Source organism: Cupressus sempervirens, chromosome 9 (assembly GCF_028749045.1).
Source record: "Cupressus sempervirens isolate cs-2001-9-10 chromosome 9, ASM2874904v1, whole genome shotgun sequence".
Taxonomy (NCBI): Eukaryota; Viridiplantae; Streptophyta; class Pinopsida; order Cupressales; family Cupressaceae; genus Cupressus; species Cupressus sempervirens.
The window spans coordinates 652,619,871-652,640,984 of record NC_143126.1 but is presented as its reverse complement, the minus strand read 5'-3'; the positions used below and the strand labels follow the sequence as shown (position 1 = coordinate 652,640,984).

At 32.7% G+C, this 21,114-nt stretch overlaps 1 protein-coding gene across 2 annotated transcripts; it reads right to left on the bottom strand.

The window, feature by feature from the left end:
• Nucleotides 1-16,847: 16,847 nt before the first annotated feature.
• LOC149540424 (uncharacterized) lies at nucleotides 16,848-20,219 on the bottom strand. 2 transcript variants are annotated; one of them, XM_089799596.1, is made up of 4 exons: nucleotides 20,080-20,219; nucleotides 19,814-19,889; nucleotides 18,333-19,610; nucleotides 16,848-17,582 (listed from the first exon to the last, which is right to left on the bottom strand). In XM_089799596.1, the coding sequence occupies exons 3-4, from the start codon at nucleotides 19,380-19,382 to the stop codon at nucleotides 17,433-17,435; spliced, it is 1,200 nt and encodes a 399-aa protein (XP_089655722.1). In that variant the 5' UTR covers nucleotides 19,383-19,610; nucleotides 19,814-19,889; nucleotides 20,080-20,219; the 3' UTR covers nucleotides 16,848-17,432. The 2 variants fall into 2 exon arrangements, with proteins under 2 accessions (XP_089655722.1, XP_089655723.1); XM_089799597.1 differs by having other exon boundaries at nucleotides 16,850-17,582; nucleotides 19,814-19,883.
• Nucleotides 20,220-21,114: the final 895 nt, after the last annotated feature.

Below are 21,114 nucleotides of genomic sequence, written 5' to 3'. Positions count from 1 at the left end.
AATAATTTATTCATAAAAGATAACTGAATACATGCAATATGCCCAACTATAAGGCCTTTTAGGTTAGGGCCAGATACAAATAGAAAATTACAAAATTAGTTCTGCAAGATCCAATAAGATCCAACTTACAACCAATCTCAGCTAGTTTAGATACACAAATGGATAAGAACACCAAGAAGAATCCACACTTGTACTTGTAGGTCTACCAAGCGATCCTCTAGTTCTCAAGCCACAGCCCTAGCTCTTCAAAATTCACATATACTTCTTTCCCAAAAACTTCCCTCCTCCAAAAGACTCAACAAGACCTTTATTTATACTTGCCAAAATAGCTTACAGAACATTCTAGAACATACAAAATAGGAAGGTTGACCCAATAACGGTCAGGACACATCCCAAGAAAAGATCTTAAAATAAATATTGTGATCGAAATAAATCTCGCAAGTCAGCTCGTAGAAATCACATCCAAATGTTGACACTCGGCATAAATAGGAAAACTCGGCACACACAGGGTAACTTAGTAGCAATTGAAACTTGGTAGCAACTGGAACTCGATAACAACTAGAACTCGGTAGCAACTAAAACTCAGTAACAACTAGAACTTGGTAACAACTAGAACTTGGTAGCAACTGGAACTCGATAACAACTGGAAACTAGAACTCTAGGTAACTCGGTAGCAATTGGAACTCCATAATAATTGGAAATTGGAACTCGGTAACAACATGCAGGATTGTAAGAAAGACTAGGATGCTCATGCATCAATTAGATATAGCATACAGGGTCAGAATGCAGAAACAGATCAAAGGACAAAGAGGATCAGGCATATTGGTACCAAATTTCAAATTTCAAAGGCATAATGAACTCAGGGGGAGCTATAAGGTATATTTCTACTCATGATTTTTGCAATTTTTGCAATTTTTGCATGAAAGTTGAGTGAGTAAAGAATGTACTCAATAAGGTTGGGATCATCAATGCTTAGTTAAGTGTTTTTGATACTCATGTCAAAGGGGGAAATTTTTGGTCAAATAAATAGTATTGACAAATGAGTGTCAACACACTTAACCATTTTCATCATACATGTTGAGTACTCAATAGATGTCGAGCCATAATTTCAATAGGTGCCAAGTCACAATTAGTGCCAAGTAGATTAAAGTATAGTATGTGCTGAGCAATGCAGGAATTGTTCATCTGCCAAGTAACAAAATCATTCAGATGCCGAGTAACTCAAAACAACATATGCCGAGTGATACAGGATACAATAGGTGTCAAGCAAACCAAGAAACATAGTTGATGCCAAGCAATCTAGAAATAGTATGTGCTAAGCATCAATAATACTTCATGTGTTGAGCAACACAGGATCAAAATAAGAGTTTGTACTTGCACAAATTAAGATGTAAACTATTTTTGGAGCTGACTTAGAGAAATTTCAAAAGAGAAAGAGGATAGGGACGAGTCATTTGTATTTCCTATGAAATTCGCATGCAACCAATCAGAAAAATGATGAAGGCATGCAACCAATGAGAAAAATGCAAAATATGAGCAAAAATTTGAGATTCAATTTGGATCATAGATCCATACCTAACCCTAAGTCTTCACATTATTTATAAGGAGGACCAATGTACCATTATAAAAAAGGAAGAAAATTTGCATAAGGGGAGAATATAGTGAAATTTTAGTATGAAATGAAAAGACTTAGTGAAAGGGATAGCATTTATATTCAGTTGATCATAGTAGAACATGGGACATATTCAAAGATTAGATCAAGCAAGGATCAAAAGAGAAAAAGCAAATCAAGTGCCTAAACCCAGCAATTCAAGATTGCATTCAATCAGGTCAAAAGTTCTAATACTCTCTCACAATTGTATTAGAGGTTGAAATCCCATGGTGATAGGTTAGCTTAACAACTAGGTAGGAGAGTCTTTGGAGAAGGAGAAGAAAATCCTATGTATTAGGTAGGTTTAACAACCTTTAAGTAAATCCTTTAATAGGGTGACACTTCTTGTAAAGTGTTTGTAAATCCTTTCAACGGGTCACTATTGACATAGTGTAAAGTATTGAATAGGGCAAGCCTTTAACAGGGAAAACCATTAGAAGTGGTTGAATTCATTGCTATAGTAATTTTGTGGGTCTCATCCCCACCCCAGTTTTACGTTCTTATTCCTAGAGGGTTTCTGGGTCACCAAAATCTTGTGTTATGTGTTGATGCATGCTCTCATTTTTTTTTTTTTTACTTACATGCATATTAATTTTAGTTATATGTTATTAAGAGTTTGAAAGGATAACAATTGGTACTTCTAATTCACCCCCCCCGCCTTAGAAGTACTCTTCCCCTTTGAATATTCCAACAAGAGAGGCAACAAATCTTTCAATTTTGCATCATGATTCATCCTACATGCATATCAAAGTGTTAGATTATGGAGCAAGGTCTGGGAGAATGTGATCTCTACTTGTACCCTTTGTATTAGACATGGCCTATCCAACACAAAGTATGATCAGAGGCATTTAAGCTATAAAAAAACAATTATTTTATATATATATTGGGTCATTTTTTTAAAAAAAATTGGCATATATGTAAAAAAAAAAATTTACGCCTATTAATGATTATACATTTATTACTATTTTTTTGTATATAGAAAGAGAATCAAATTATTGTAATTGAAAACAATTTTAAGTTCATTAGTCATACAAATATATAAAATGCTTATATGTAAATATTATTTTGCAAATATTTTTGTGACCAAGGATATTTAGGACATCATGTTTGATATAAGCATTTATGACAAATATTTTTAATTGTACTTTATGGAGAGAGCATATAGATGATGTAGATCACCTATTGCTTAATTGCCAACTTTCTCACCAATGTTGGACTTGGCCCTATAAAATAAATTGCATGTGTTAGCTCTTTTCAAAAGAACACTCTTCTAGTACTTGTTTTCCTCTTGACCTAAATATAATAAAGATTATTCCCTACCTTCAATGTAGATTATTGCCCCTTCTCCTACTAGGAAAGAAAAAAAAAAGATCAACAGAATTTGAGATTTTTATTTAAGGCGCAATCAAGGTTAACATTCTTTCTTAAAGGAGATTTCCATAATAAGATATTTATTTTTTGGGATTCAAAAATGCTAATTTAGAATGAAAAACCTAGATCAATGATTATAAAAGTGAAATTCAATAGAAGGTAGGTTCATACACACCTCTTCATAATCAATTAAAAACAAATTTGATGGGGATTGGAGATGAAATCCAAGGGTTTCAAGGTACTAGGATTACTGTAGAAGCTCAACCTCTTCAAGTCCAAGATTAAAACTTATGATAAAATTAAAGGTGTATCTCTCCAAATTGAAAGAAACTCTTTAAATATAAGAAATATTGATATTTAAAATTTGGCTATCAATTTTGAAACTTAAAAACATTAATCTGTATTTTATAAATAAGAATTTAAAAAATCATATAAATATAAATTCTCTCAAACTAAACTACCATTTCTTGTTGATTGATCAATTACATCTCTGGACAAGCCTAGGGTTTTCATAAAAGCTTATATTCCTTCCAAATTAGTGAATGCTATCAGAAGGAAAACCTTGTCTAGGATGCTTTTGTAAATATAGCATGTGAAAATGAAGAAAGGACCAACTTAATGGATAACATGTTGATTGAGAATTTTAACCAGTTCAAAAATATATTGAAATCAGATTCTCATTCCCTAGATCAATGATCATAAAAGTGAAATTCAATAGAAGGTAGGTCCATGCACACCTCTTCACAATCAATTAAAAACAAATTTGATGGGGATTGGAGAGGAAATCCAAGGGTTTCAAGGTACTAGGATTATTGTAGAAACTCAAGCTCTTCAAGTCCAAGATTAAAACTTATAATAAAATTAAAGGTATATCTATCCATATTGAAACAAATTCTTTAAATATAAGAAATTTTGATATTGCTATCAATATTTGGCTATCAAGTTTTAAACTTAAACACGTTAATCTATATTTTAGAAATAAGAATTTTAAAAAAATCATATACATATAAATTCTCTCAAACTAAACTACCATTTATTGTTGATTAATCAATTACATCTCTGGACAAGCCTGGGGTTTTCATAAAGCTTCTATTCCTTCCAAATCAATGAATGCTATCAGGAGGAAGACCTTGTCTAAGATGCTCTTGTAAATATATGTGAAAATGAAGAAATGACCAACTTAATGGATAACATGCCAATTGAGAAATTTTAATCAGTTCAAGAATATACTAAAATCATATTCTCATTACCATCCAACAAGCAATCAACACACGCCAAAAACATTTGGTGTTATTTTATGTGACCAAAATTGTAACTAAATTATTCTTACTATATTAATATTTCTTAATTATATAAGAACTATTAATGAATAATGTAAGATTTCAATATATATTTATATTTAGTATCAAATCAATTAGTAACATAAGTAGATAAACAATGTTTTATATATAAAAGTAAAAGATAGCAAGAATTTTAATTTAGTTCTATGTTGAAAATTTTGAAATTATATAAAGAAAATTATTTTCATTATGAGATATTTATTCTATTAAGATTATTACAAAAATATGTATCCATAATTAAGGAATAGCTATTATATCAAATTTGAATAAAGTTGAGTCTTACTTATTTGTTGGTAAACAAATTTATCCCTATGAAGTAACCTCATAAATTGACCTTGTCTTCCCTATGAACAATGACAATTGTGGCAATAGTTGGATAGACTACAATCAATCACTATCATATTGTAATCTTCCTCTGTGTTTTAGAGGGGAAGCTTCCTTGTATGATGGGTGTATTTTTATTTTTGTGTACTTTTCACCTAAAAGTATTAAAGGATAGAACATGAAACTAAATAAGATGAACAACGGAAACCCAAAAGATACGTGTATGAACACCAAATGGGATTCTTAAAAGATAACAATCTCAAAGGGGGTTTTAAGCGCAAAGTGTAATGATGAAAAATAATGGATAGTAGACCCTAACATACAAAAATATAAACTATCCCAATGCATTCACATCAAGATACCAAAAGATGAATGTTTTTCTTTGCAGCAATTACATAATCTACACAAATTTATAAGGTAGCTACTAATTTAACATACAATAAATTAGTAATCATAACTTAGAGATACATTCAGACATATAAACAAATCCATTCTTTATTATTTTGATAAAGTACCAACTCAAAAACCTTTACACATAATATGAGATCATAATTTATTCAAAATTTATCTATATTTCTACAAAGTTTCCCCTTTGCAAAATTTCTCCCACCTTTTGTTTGATATCTCATCCAATCTTTGATGCCACAAATCATCCAAAAGGTCTCTACAATTTTCAATCTTGCATCAAAAATGAAACTCCACATTTTTCTCTATAGCACATCGAAAGATAACCATTTTTTTATTTAGGTTTATTAACCTCGATCTCTTTCTCAATTGATAAATGTGGTTAAGATTTGAGTTGCAAATACATTTTTGAGTTTTCCCTCTTAACTTCCTTCTTTATAGGGGGTTAATATTTTACTCAAAAATACATTTTTTAGATTTCTCACTTTGCCTCTTTTTGGTTAGAGAGGTTAAGATTTTCCCTCAAAATACATTTTTTTATTTACCTGCCTAACATCCTCCTTTTTAGGAGGTTAATATTTTCAATCAAAATATGTGTTTGGTGAGCTTTTCTTATCCTCTTTTGTGAGGGAGGATAATGAATTGATTGAAAATACTTATTTTGGAGGCTTTGGCTAGCTTGACATAACTTTTTACTCAAGAGTTGGACTTCAAAAATTTGAAGTGTTGGATGGAGCTAGGAATGAGCCAAAGACATTAGCATTATAAAATGACAAAAAATGATAAAGGTGTGACCATTTTAAAAGTCAAAATTAGGCATGTTTTGGCTCATCTTAGGCTAAAAAAAATGGAATTTCAGACACTTGACCCACATATACAATAAGACATATTAGCTACAATATCAACTACAATTACCCCACAAGTAACCTTAAATGGCATGATGAAAATTTTAAAATTTTGGGGCACCCACACAACATTATTTAATACTATAAATTGACTAAAATAAGCTATTGAAATTCAACTTTAACACTAAAATTTAAAAACTTATTGTACTTGTCATAGGGTAGTACTATTGTATTCAGTTTACATGACTAGTGAATTAGTTTTGCACAAATGAACCAATTACAATGAAATATTTTCATTTCATTTCAATGTCTAAAGTTTCAATTTTTTAATTAATTAAATATGTTCTTAAAAATAATTTATCTCAAATATAATTGGCTAAAATTATTTGGTCTTATAAGACCCCTTTTTTGGGAACTCCTGTTGGCATTATATTGTATTTTTCATTAGTGACAACACTTACTCAATTCTGAATGATTACCGAGTTCATCACTTAGTCTATAGTGTATACCGAGCATCCAGTGGTTACCTTGTAGGTTCATCACTTAAGTAGTTCATACTGAGCATTCCTGAAGCTACCGAGTGAGTGTGCAGTCAAGCAGTTCATGCTGAGCATTCATGAAGCTACCGAGTGGGTGTGCAACCCAATAGTATCCACTAAGCATACAGTGTTCATTGAGCTTCACAGTTTTTACTGAGTAATGAAAATGTAGTGTTTACCGAGTGAAAGCAAGGTAAATGAAGGATTCAGTTTTTACCGAGTGATACTATATCTACCGAGCCTCCAATGGTTACCGAGTTCCAAGCTACATTGTACGATTATTATGGATAGAGCCTTCACTTCTACCAAGTGCATGACGATGCCGAGTAATGCAGTGGACATCAAGTATCAGAAGGTTACCAAGTTAACTTGAAGAACCTAAGTTTTCTACTATTTGGCCAACTTAGTAATATTTTGTTCACTTGTGTTTTGGCCAACCTTGCAATTGTAATTATTGGAATGGTATATATGTAATATATTATATCATTTACAATGAAATGCAAGAGAGTATCAAGGAATGGACATGTAATACTTTGAGGTGAATAAATGTGAATCAGTAGCAGAGAAAAGTATTCAGCAAGGTCTACAAGGAGTAGTAAATATTCATCAGTCACAAGAGGTGATCTATACTTCAAGGATCTAATCAGCAATCAAGATTGTAAGTAGATCCACTGTTTCATCCTAATAGGTGAATCAGTTTTGTAAATCCTTTAACAGGGTAGACTTATTAGTCTTTGTATAAATCTCCTAACAGAGTGCATACTTTAGTGTATACTTGTAAATCCTCTAACAAGGTGGACCTAACAATCCTTTGTGCTCCTAACAGGGCAGATCACCAGAAGTGGTCAATGTAAGCCTTAACAGGCCAACTTCATACTGTAGTAATGAAGTTTTGTGGGTATCATCCCCACCCTAGTTTTACTTTCTATTTGGAAGGTTTATGGGTTACCAAATCACTATGTACATGTGCTATGAATGTTTCATCTCTCATATATGCAGTAGATTAGATGAATGAATGGTGAATAGTATATATGGTTAAAGTGTTGAATTGTTTAAAGTTTTGAGGTTACTGATTCACCCCTCCCCTCTCAATAACCTATCATATCTTAAATATTTTCAACAATTAGTATCAGAGTTGTTGTGGTTCTCAAGATAAAGTTTGATAGCTTGAGCAAAGATCAACGACAATGGAGATATTCAAACTTGATAAAGCTATTGAAAATGAAAAGCTAGATCTGGAAATGACCATGGCTCAACTCAAAGAAGCAAAGGAGCATCTTTCTCGATCCCTGAAGAGAAGGAAGGAACTTGCAAGACAAATGAATGACCATTAGTATGTTGAAGAAAAGATTGAAGACCTTTTACCATCAAGCAATTCAGATGAAGCTAATGAGGCAATCAAGGAACTCCTAGCAAAAAATGGCTCTCTGCAAGAAGAAGTAAGAAAGCTTAAAAGAGAACAAGAAATCCAATCAATCTGGCTATGTGAAGTTTTGGAACAAAGAAAAAAGGCAACTAAAGACTTAGAGACAAGAAATAATCAATTCAATTAGCATGAAGATCTTGTGGATCAACTATCTAATGCAAATGAAGAAATTATGAATGTGAGATCTGAAAATGGAAGCCTGAGGAATAATTTAATCACTGAAAGACAAATCAATGAAAGCTTACAAAGTGACTTAAGATCTAAAAGACAAATCAATGAAAATTTGGAAAATGACCTGAACACTAAAAAACAAATCAATGAGAGAATGATGAAATCTCAAGTAGACATGACTCAATTAAATCAACAAAGTGAGCAAAATCTTCATAGACAAAAAGGTAAAGCTAGACTTGGTTATAAGGAAAAGGTGAAACCTCTAAACAAGGTGCCTAAAGGAATCAAAGACCTACTTGCAATCACTGTGGTAAGTTAGGTCACGCATCAAACAAGTGTTGGAGCAATGGAAAAGGTAAATTCAATGGAAAATGCTACAATTGTAGTCAGCATGGTAATAAAGCTAATGAATGAAAGGAGAAACCAAAATTTGAAGGAAATTGTCACAAATGCAAGAAGCATGGTCACAAGGCATTCCAATGCAAATCCAAATCATTCAATCCAGCTAAACAACTTGTTAAAGCAATATTTGGATGGGACTACAATACCTGGTGCAGATGTCATTATTGTGGAGAATATGGACATATTGGTATAAACTGTGCAAGACATCACCTAAGGAAGAAGGACACTACTGTAAGGTGCTATACATGTACAAAATTCGGTCATATAGCTAAAAATTGCATGAACATAGGAAGAGTTTAAGATGAAAAGAAAGCTAAAGCTGAAAAAATTTGGAAGCAGATGAGACAATAGTGGATTCCTAAATCTACCGAGCAGAATAGTTCAAATGATGGCAATGTCACTCAAGAAGTGGGTGACTCCACCATTTCCAATTAGATTCATAAAGGAGGATATGGAACTGCATCTTCAAGTGATATCTCAAGAAGTTTCAAAATGAAAGAAAGCAAAAGATCTAATTAGTATTTCAGATACAAAGGGTCACAAGAAATCAGGTCATACCGAGCAAGGTTAGTCACAGACTCAATCGAGCTAGGTCGGGAGCAATAAAAGTTTTATTCGATCATTAAGTTGTAAGCTTCTACCGAGTGAGTGAATGAAAACCTATCAAGCACCATGTCATCTTAGCTACCTTCGTACCAAGCATTTATGGAAAAATTTTCATCAAAAGGGAAAAATTTGATTTCATTATTCACCGCGATTACAAAGCTAAGAAATTTCCATCAATTCCAAAGCAAATACCAAGCAATTTCAAGCGATTTTCAAGTGGACAATTTGTTCAAAATTTTCTTACACCTACCAAACAATGATGGCATCCGAGAGTAGTAGCAGCACCAAGGCAAAAAGAGGTTCAAAAATGCTAGTTAAAGGTGTGAAGTGGAAGGCGTCGAATTTCAAGCTAGTTCCAACAATTGCAGAATCACTCGACCCCAATGGAGCTCAATCGCAAACTCCACCAAAGGTATTTCTCATAAATGACATTCATACACATTTCAAACGTTCTATTCAAGAGATTGGTAACCTAGAGATGGACAATGCCCTAGGAGAAATGAGTGTTGATGGCTCTTTGAAACCCGAGCATAGGCATCTAGAGATCAAAGGGTTAACCTATATCTCGCATATGTTAAGAAGTTTCCAAATTAAGTAGATCAGGTAGTTAGTCATGTTCACAATGGGAAACTATAGTTAGAGCAGCTAGTGTTAATCACCAAGAAAATGATTCATAAGATTACCGATCTCCTCATGCTAAGCAAAGCAAAAACTACCAAAACCCTAGGTCGGGAGGAATCACAGAACAAAACCCTAGCTCAATGGGATGGTAGAGGTTTGAAGGTCAGCACTGTATCTAATGTTGAATTAAGGTTTGGCATTCACGTCATTGCCCACAAAATTTATAGCTCCAGCTATTTGAACAGTGTGCCCTGTGAGGCTATTGATTTGGCATTCAAAATTGTGAAGAAAAATCTTGAATTTGACCTATTAGAATTGTTGTTGAAACAATTGAACAAGAACATGGACAACATAAGGACTTCAAAGAATAATCCCTACAAATTTGGTTCCCTGTTAATTTTTTTATTTTTCTATATTCAAAAATTCTTTCCATCAAAGGGCTCAGTTGCACGGAGAAAAGATATTCCAATTTTATATCAGATTAATGAGTTTATTGCTAACATGGGTGAAAACTTTGAAAAAGTTATGGATAATTATTTTGAAGATTTCAAGGAAAGAATGAACAACATGTTCCAAATTCCACCCAAACTAGTTGAAGATTACAAAGATGATGTATGCTTCATGGTTGACTGTGATAAGGTATACATTCAGGCAGTCAGACCCTAAGTTGCATGGGTGAAACCTCTTTTCTTTATGAGATTAATATTGATGAAGCCAGGGACATTATTGAAGCACTGGTAAATGAACCTGTAGATCCTAAGCTTCCTACCTTTGGCACTTATGATGAAGCCAAGACTAGAATTGAGCTTGAAATCAAGCTACCCCAGGCTATAAGCAAAGGCAAGAGAAAGATAGCAAAGTTGAAAATTGCAACCAGCCCTCTTATGCTTATTGAAGGAAAAGGTGAAGATGAAGAAGAAGAAGAAGAAGGTGAAAAAATTGAATCTGAAAAAGAAGAGGAACCACCAAAGAAGAAAGGGAAGGTGATTATCACCAATCCTAAGAAGAAGCCTACTGTAGTATTCTCTAGAAGAACCAGACAAGGGAAGTAGGATACTTGTCAGGCCTCCACTCACATTTGAGGAAAGGGTAAAACAATTGGAAGAGGGAGTTGGCATCACAAATTTCAAAGCATTGAAATTTGAAACAAGGACTGATGTAGAGAAAATGCAGATTGAGGAACTGGTACACAATAAGATGGGAAAATGGAAATACTCCCTAGACCAGCTTGCCCCTCAAATCTCCAAAGAGATGTTGGAGATATTGCAACCAAGATGGGAGTCAACCACCCAAACGGTCAAGGACAGATATGAGCAATCCCTGAAGAATCTTCTACCGAGTCTTACTGAAGCAGGAATAAAGGCAGCAATAAAGAACAATGAAGGTAAAATGATGATTAGATTTCACACATGTTTGATTTTAATTAAGGAAATTGAGCATGTTGTAAGAGATGCAACAAACAATTGGAAGAACATCTATCATCTGCAAAAGCCCAATGATGATCCTGTTGAAATCAAGGATGATGATAGCAGTGACAATAATGATTTTGATAGCACTCCATCCATCATAGTTACTCCAAGAAAGCTACATGCACTAATGGAAGAAAAAGAGGAAGAAGACAAGGAGGAAGAAGCACTTGAGGAAGAAAAAGATGAATAAGATCTAGTAAAAATTGTAGCAGAAGTTATTGCATCCCTTCCTCACTCTCCACCAAAGACTGTTACATCTACTTTGGAGATAGCTTCTACAAGTGAGGTTGTGAGCACAACAATCACATCAATTGCTCAATCCTCACCAGCCATCTCCCAGCTCCAAGTACCTAAAATAGATGTGCCATGCACTTCATCTACCAAGCTAGCTATCACCTTTTTAGCCACCGAGTCAACCTCCTTAGCTCCTTCATCAACAATGAGTGTAATAGTAAGTTCTACAATTTTGTCTCCATCAATTCCAGTAAGTTCTACAGTTTTGTTCTTGTTAGCATTATCTGTATCCACTTCGACTCCAATTAGTTTAGATACTACTATGGGTACTCTACCGAGTGTGATACCATTTTTGGGAAGTGTTTCAGTTTTTGATCTGGTTAGCACTTCTATTGGCATTCAATCCTCGAGTCCTATCCCAATTTTCACTGCTAGCCCTTCTATCTCTACTATTGTGTATGTTCCTAAGGTCAAACTAGTAATCACAAAAGAATCCATTAAAACTTCTGATCATTGGAAAGGAAATTTGAGAAGACATTAACTTAGACACAGAATTAGTGATTCGAAAGATTGACTATGACAATGCTACCATTGAAGAGATGAGGTTAGCTAGTCAACTCATAGAGATGAAAGCTACGCAGAAACAGTTAAGATCAGAAAGGGATAAGGAATACAAAATAATTGAGAATGCCAAGGATATAATTATAGATGCTATAGGTGTTGAAGTATATTCTACTCAACACATTTTGATTCAGTTAGAAGAGGTAGTACATAAATTTAATGAAGATTCTTTCAGACAAGAGAAACTAATTGAAAAAGCTAAAAGGAAATTTGATAATAAGATGCTAGAGCATATTGCTCAAAAGATAGCAATCAAGCAAGTTGAATTGTCAATTTTTTTGGGTAATTTTGAAAATTCTTTTAGTAATGCAGCATCGCTTTTTGCCAAACTTTGTGATGTTTCTGGTTTTACTAAAGAAATAAAGGATAAGCTAAATAAGATTGACATTGATATGCAATCAAGTGCATCCAAGTTAAAGGTGGACTCCTCCTCCACAACCTCCCATCACACCAAAATCAGATATTTGGTAGATGTACAGGCAGAATTATTGAGAGAGGAAGCAAGGATCCAGTCGACACTCATACATCTAGAACATGATCCTTCCTATCATGGACACAATGCAGAAACATATTGCTCATTGCAAAACATTGGTCCAAGATCAGAACTTCTAAGTGGTTGATCACATTATCCAATTATCAGCAGAAGTTCAAATTGCTCTCTCCACCTGTCAAATTTTGTAGCGGACTTGGGATAATACTTTTGCCACCATCCTTAAGGTACATCAAGAATTTCTATCTCACTTTGGTGTAGTCATATAAACTGTATATATGTAGTCCTTTGGCATTATTGCCAAAAAGGGGGAGAGATTCAGAATAATGAATGAGGAAAGTTATCACTATAAGTAAAAGGGGGAGTTAGCACTCATTAGAGTTAGCATGTGTACATAAGTATCTTTGTATATACATTATAAGTCATCAAGAAGGTACAGAGAAATGTATATGCAACAATTCTACAAAGATCAATTTTGAAAAACCAAAATTCATTGAGTCAGGTTATGTACATATGTTTTGGCTTATAAGTGTTTTGTCACTAATGTCAAAGGGGAGATTTTTGACATTATATTATATTTGTCATTAGTGACAACACTTACTCGATTCTAAATTATTATCAAGTTCATCACTCAGTCTACAGTGTATACCGAGCATTTAGTGGTTACCTTGTAGGTTCATCATTTAAGTAGTTCATACCGAGCATTCCTGAAGCTACTAAGTGAGTGTGCAGTCAAGCAATTCATACCGAGCATTCATGAAGCTACTGAGTGGGTGTGCAACCCAACAGTATCTACCGAGCATATAGTGTTCACCGAGCTTTACAGTGTTTACCGAGTAATGAAAGTGTAGTGTTTACCAATTGAAAGCAAGGTAAACAAAGGATTTAGTTTTTATCGAGTGATACTATATCTACCGAGTCTCCAATGGTTACCGAGTTCCAAGCTACGTTGTGTGATTAGTATGGACTGAGCCTTCACTTCTACCGAGTGCATGATGATGCCAAGTAATGCAATGGACGTCGAGTATCAAAAGGTTACCAAGTTAGCTTGAAGAACTCGAGTTTTCTACTGTTTGGCCGACTCAATAATATTTTTTTCACTTGTTTTTTGGCTGACCTTGCAATTGTAATTATTGGAATGGTATATATGTACTGTATTATATAATTTACAATGAAATGCAAGAGAGTATCAAGGAATGGACATGTAATACTTTAAGGTGAATAAATGCGAATCAGCAGCAGAGCAGAGTATTTAGCAAGGTCTACAAGGAGCAATAAAGATTCATTAGTCACGAGAGGTAATCTATACTTAAAGGATCTAATCAGCAAACAAGATTGTAAGTAGATACACTGTTTCATCCTAACAGGTGAATCAGTTTTGTAAATCCTTTAACAGAGTAGACTTAACAGTCTTTCTATAAATCTCCTAACAGGGTGCATACTTCAATGTATGTTTGTAAATCCTCTAACAAGGTGGACTTAGTAGTCCTTTGTGCTCCTAACAGGGCAGATCACCAAAAGTGGTCAATGTAAGCCTTAACAGGCCAACTTTATACTACAGTAACGAAGTTTTGTGGGTATCATCCCCACCCCAGTTTTACTTTCTATTTGGAAGGTTTTTGGGTTACTAAATCACTGTGTACATGTGCTATGAATGTTTGATCTCTCATATATGCAGTAGATTAGATGAATGAATGGTGAATAGTATATATGGTTAAAGTGTTGAATTGTTTAAAGTTTTGAGGTTACTGATTCACCCCTCCCCTCTCAATAACCTATCATATCTTGAATACTTCCAACAACTCCATCATGGTGCATCTTTATCAATGACATTTTAGGAAATTATTTATAAATATAAATATGTAACATTGTAAATCAACATAATTGTATTTATCTATTATTTAAAAGCATGATGTGTTTGGTTTTTCATAGATGTATTGAAAATGTATGTTTTTATTGAAGAAAATATAAGTTAAACCTCTAAATTTAGGGCAACAAAAAATTTTAATATATATTTTAAATAGTTATGATTCTAACTAATTATAAATTTCTTTAAAATGTGCTCTCATTAACTCAAAATAGTTATTTTTTAAAACCATATATTTTGATAGCTACAAAACTTATTTTAACAGTTCTATGATTAAATGTAAAATATACAACTAAATAATTTCAAATAAAATATACTTAATAATTCTACTTACACAAATTAAGATATCAATTTATTTTTTCTCAAAACACATACATTGATAAGAACAAGTTCCACGTAGTGGCCTATACTTGCTGTTATAGTTCTAATGTAGTTATAATTGATAAAAATAAATATGTAGTTATAGTTAAGAAAATACATATATAGTAGTTATAATTCATTTTTAAAATTTTATTTTATATGTTATGGATAGTTTAATCATTTTTTGAATATAATATAATTTAATATTTGAAATAATAATAAATGATATCAAATTGTTTTTATAGTAAGCACTTCAATGGACTATAATATTTTATAGTTTTCAATTATCCACTGTATTGTAAATTGTTGAAATAATGAGTTGTACTCAACTTTGGTACTAGAAATATACCTATAAATGCCTAACATTGTCTCAAATGAGAAAGCAACATTTGTTACTAATTTTGCCTCTCAATGAATTCTGATGTGGAGTAAAATATCAATTTGGATGGAGCTCAATTATTTTAGTTGATTGGTACATACTCACATTTATTAATTTTAAATATGTAGATTTATGAGAGAATTATTAGTAATCATTTTTCATGCTGGTTAAAAATTTTCTAAAAAATAATTGTGATAAGTGAAGAAAAAATTATATTCTATTGAATTAAGATAATTTTATCAAAATCATATTTTAATTTTTTTATTCTCAATTATGATTGCTACACCCATGAGCCCCACTTCCATTATTTTTTACAATTCAATCAACTTTGCTTTAATGCCCTAGAAAATACATCATCACAAGTAGTAGTATAATGAGTTGTTTACATTAACATAGCATGCCTACCAATTAACAAGAAAGTTATAATGTTGAAATTTAATGTGTGGAATAATGATGCATCAAATAGAGAGAATTTTTTTATAGTTTTTATTAATTTTCGTAAAATATACTTTTTGGAACTTACATTTCAAATTTTATATTCCTTATGATGATTTCCATACCATATGCCCTACCTCCATTATCATGTCCAAAATAAAAAATGATGTAAAATTATATATTGTATTACAATAATATTTTTTTTAATAAATTTGAAAATTTTCTAAGTTATAATATGATATTTAGATTCTTGCTTATGGGTAAGATTGTGCGAGAATTTTTGCATCAACGTTTCGGATCATACTCAATGATCCATCATCAAGATGAGAGTGCTAAGAATGTCTTAATTAAATAATATGATATGTTTTCAAATTTAATTAAATAAGTTTCTTTAGGACATATGAATAAATTATTATCATAGTAATGTTTAACCTTAAGGAGAAAATTGATTGAGTCAATCAGAAATGAAAAAAAAAAAATTATATCAAATTTTAAATTAAGAAATATTTATTAAAACTTTAGTAATAATGAAACCCAAAAAAATACAAACATCCAATTGGTTTGAGAGTAACAACTATTGCTTACTTCAGAAAAACTGAATACAATAGTACATTGCCTATGCCAAGTACAATTGATGACTTGACACAAACAATTTCAAATTATTTTCAAATTTATTTTAACAACTTATTAATGAATCTCAAAAACCTATTTATATACAATAAAATAAATTTAAATTATATTATAAATAATTTTTAAAATGGTGGTAAGTACATGCCACTACGTGGCACTTGTTACATTATTAACACTAGTTAATGTATAACAAGACCAATCACAATCAATAAATAAATCATTATTAAATCAAAATCTTTAGACAAATGTCAACTTATCTCTAAAAATTATTAGAAATCGATAGACATTTCAATAGATACTAACTTTACTTTTGCTTATTACATTAAAAGGTTGAATCCTCAAAGTTATATGTTACTTTGAACATTCTTAGATGTGATAAAGTAGACCTGGTAGATAATAAGTTAAGTAGGAATAATAGAATAATTTGAAAAATTATAAAAGAAAGATTTCTAGTTAACTTTATAAAGAGGGATAATTATTTCCACAATAATAGACTTATTATTATTTTGATTTTTTACAATTTTATTAAAATTCAAAATACTCTTCAATTTCAATGTTTATACTAAAATTTAATAATCCTAATATTATTAAACATAAATTAATCTAATAATTTGGTCAAACATAATTAACAAATAAATCGTTAATAAGACAAACGTCAATTTGTGTCAGAACATAATATAATTTTTAAATTGATTGCTTTTTCAACAGATGCTAATGTCTAATTTCATTTCAACAATCCTGAAAGTAATTATATTTCATTTTGAAAAATTCATATATGAAAAGAAACACCTAGAACACAACTTGAAGGCAAAATTCAAGGGCATAAAGATCTGAATGATAACAGATCCAGTATTCTTATTACTTCTTTCAAGTTTCATTCAAATTCAGAATACGCTCGCCATGCTTTCGAAAGCTTAAGCCGCTCTATGGTTTCAGAAAAAACAGTACAGGATATGATACTGTAGCATTCTTTCTTTGGGAACGAACAATTTATTAAGAGGAGAGCACAAAAAATCGCCATTTCATCTCCTCAAACAGTATAGTTTTCTACCCGAGTTATGATGATATAATGAAGCCTAAATGGCTAATTAGTTTAAGCTTTATTGAATGAAAAACAATGGCTGTGATCTGATGAGTAATAGAAACTATATAATCAAAGAGATTTACTATTATCTAGGTGTTTGAGGCAAATTTGCTTTGCCTCGGCTTCCAGTTGGCTCTAAGCTTGTGATGAATTTTATGTATATTACCAGAGGAAAAAGTATTTCTTCTTGTTCCTCGCAACAAGCGTTTTGCGTACAGGGTTCGAACTCTTAACCTCAGCATCTTCAGTTGTTGCAGAACGCGCCTTCTGCAATTTGAACCTGTACCTCGTATTGGACAGCCAGTTCTCCACCTGTAGGGAATGAAAACAACATTACAAGAATTGCTTGAAGATATGAAGGATTTAAAAGAACAGCAAAAAATTTATATATAAATCCCCAAATGCAAAATCGAAATAAGTTATTTTCAAAAGATTCCACAGATCAAACCTTACAAATGCTACAGTGGAAATTGTACAGTGATATGGACGAGAAAAGGTGATGAAATGAATTGACGCAAAGGAATTAGAAATATTTTAAGAAAATGAATTCTAAATGAATTTGTAAAATGTGATGTCAAAATGACCAGAAAACTTCAATTGATATGAATTGAATCAGGTGCAATTAACAATTAATTTCTAAATAAATTATGAAGAATTAGTAAACAATTGATGTCAATAGATCATAAAATTTAAATAAATGAGTTGAACTCAACAATCAGCAATTAAGATCTAAGTTAATTATGAATTTGAAAAGACAAAATGATTGATGCAAAGAAATTATAACTAATTTTAAAACAATAAATTCTAAGAAAATTGTAAATAGTTATCTCAAAAGAATGAGAAAACCCAAATTGATATGAGTTGAATCCGGGATAAGCAATTAATATCTAAGTAATTCGTGAGTTTTGGAAAAATATGATAAAATAAATTGATACAGAGACATTAGAGCTAATTGTAGGACAATGAATTCAAGTGATGTCAAAAATATCAGAAAACCTAAATCGATGTGAATTGAACCTGGTGCAATTAGCATTTAATATCTAAATAAATCATGAATTTCACCTGATGCAGTGTCAATCCGCTGAGTTTGACAAGCTCAACCTTCTCCTCCTTAGTAGCATAAGGATTGCGTATATGCTCGTCCATCCACGCTTTCATCACATTCACCGCTTTCTCGGGAAGCTGGTTTCTAATGATAGGGCCGCCGTTTTTCTTCTTCGGACGTTTGGCAGAAAGCATTGCACGGATATTTTCGACGGATTCTCCTTCGGAATCGCTGTCCGACAATACTTCGCTGCACTCGAGATCTTCATAGCGGAAGGTTTTCTGCGCATTTTCCCTTCCCGCTGAAATCTTCTGCAGCTTGAAGCTTGTGCCAAAAGAATGCGCTACCGCGGGATTCAGCCTTGTTTTCTTGTGGCTCCTCGCAGAAGTGGAAGCTTTCTTGAACATCGTACAGTCGCCAGAGCTTACGATTTGAGCATCATCATCATGAGGGAGAAGTTCCATAAAACTCGAAGGAATCATCGAGCTCTCATTATTCAACTCTACTTTAACAATTTCCGATTCTGGCTCTTGAGATCCGAGAGGCAGGGGAACCATCTGCATGATCTGATCATCAAAATTATGAAAATTGCATGGATTCAGGAAGTCCATCCACTTCGTCTCCTTTTCTATTTCCAAAACCTTCAGCTCTTCACCAAAATCCTCCTCATCTGCAACCTTGAGGACGTCGTCGCCAATGCTCGGCCAGAAATCAAAGTCGGCATCCATTTCTGGAAAATCAGGAAGTTCGCAGCTTCCGCCTTCGTCAAACGCTACGTCCCTCAGCTCTGACCAAAATTCATAGACCGAATAATCCGGCGGAAGGCTCAAATAATCAGAATCTTGCGAGCCAGTAGCTGTAATACGCCGAGCTTCTCTCCAGTCCGGCAGATCTGGGAGCTGGCCGTAGATTAGATCAGTCTTTTCTTGAGTGGAAATGTTGCCATTCTTCCGGCAATTCGAGTTGACGATGCCGGAGATCGTTCTCAGCTTTACTCTGCAACACTGCCCGGGACTTCTCAGTTTCGGCGACGCTGCAAATACAACCTCGCTTCGGGCCCCTGGCATCTTTATTTCCACTGAGCAATTCTGCACGACCTCCCAAGGTACAAGTACTCGCACAAAGAGACAAAGGCAAAACAGAAGAATCACTCGTGCGTGAGCTACGCACGACGCTTAAACACTACAGGAATCAAAATCAGGTACAATGTACACTGTAACGAACTTTAAACCCTACAATAATCATGCCAAATCAGGCGGTCCAGGCCTAAACTCCACCCAAACACGCTTCAAATCCTACAGAAATAATAAGAAACGCAAATTACACGTAGAACGTATGAAATCTTCAAAAATATCTCAAATCAAATGCAAATTACACATAGACACGCTCCAAATTCGTAAAGAAATCACAAATACTAGCTTCAAACAGCGCAGAAAACGAAAATTAACGACGAAAATATCAGTTCCAACAGTGCTGGAAGCCTAAAACTGTTTCTTACCTGAATTGAAGCGTACAGACATTCCAAAACTAAAGCATCTTCTCAAATTCCGTTTTCACTTGTCTTTTTCCTGCAACTTTACACAAAGATATTATCACACTGTATACTCAAATGCAATATACTCACTCTATATATACATATTTGAGCGACAAAATTTAAGAACAATTTAGGCTGAAAATATGGCGGAATTGTTCGATTCAAAACAATTTTGGCTGAAAATATGGCGGAATTTTTCGATTCAAATTTCCAGATCGTACAATACATACCTCCGAACGTCGTTTCCTACGATCGTATACCTTTGCAGTTGGCCAAATGATAACAGAAGAAGGCGCAGATATGAAGTAACGGAGCATAATTGCAGTTAAAACTACTTTTAAATGTCGATCAACAGAATCTCGATTTTTACAAATATAACTTCAACGAAAACGTTTAAATAGCTGTAACGAAAATGTTTTTTTATGTACTGTCCTCACGTGAATTTGGAAAATATGTGATTTTATGGAGTACATTGAAATTATTAAGGAAGGACATAAATTAGTGAGGTTAAAAAGTAGCATGCATTTTGTGAAATGATTTTCTATTTATGGTGGGCCATCTACAACGTGGGTAGGGTTTGAAAGAGGTAAATCTAAATTTATTATTGTGCTCATGTTTAGGTATTGATAAGGAAAAGTTAGAAATGATAATTGAAAGTGTTATAGGTTATTGATTAAAGATATATGATTTTTTAGATGGGATTAAATCATAATTTAATATGATTTTGTTATGATTGATTGATGTAAAATATATTTTTTGGAATTTTAAGTGAGACATTTCATTTATTTTATTTTTTTTCTATCATTTAAAAAGTGATTATATAGTAGTTTTAAAGTGTAGGATTAATGATATATCAATTAAAAAAAATTGAACTCCTCAGTTCTTAAGGAAATGCTTCAGTACTTGGTACTCATATTTAAACAACCTATGTAGTGAATATTATTGGAATTCAAGTTTCAAAACATAACTCTATATGTACATACATTTGTTCCCTACTCTTTACTACATTATCAATGTTAACTTACAAGAAAGCCTAGTGTAAACTCATATTTGAAACATCCAATGATCACACATATTGGAGAAACCCCATATTTGAAACACTCAATAATCACACATATTGGAAAATGCATATACAATTTTATTTGTACACTCTCAAATTATTTGTAAATATTACACAATAAAGAAATGAAGCAACTTGGGGAAGCTTGTTAAATTTTGAAGGTTTGGAACCCTTTATGACATCCAAGTTATGGAATGTTTACAAT

Coding starts and splice junctions, on each gene's coding strand:
- LOC149540424 (XM_089799596.1), bottom strand. CDS start 19,382: ATGCCAGGGGCCCGAAGCGAGGTTGTATTTGCAGCGTCGCCGAAACTG. Junction 17,583..18,332: donor GCGGATTGACACTGCATCAG/GTGAAATTCATG, acceptor CATTCCCTACAG/GTGGAGAACTGGCTGTCCAA.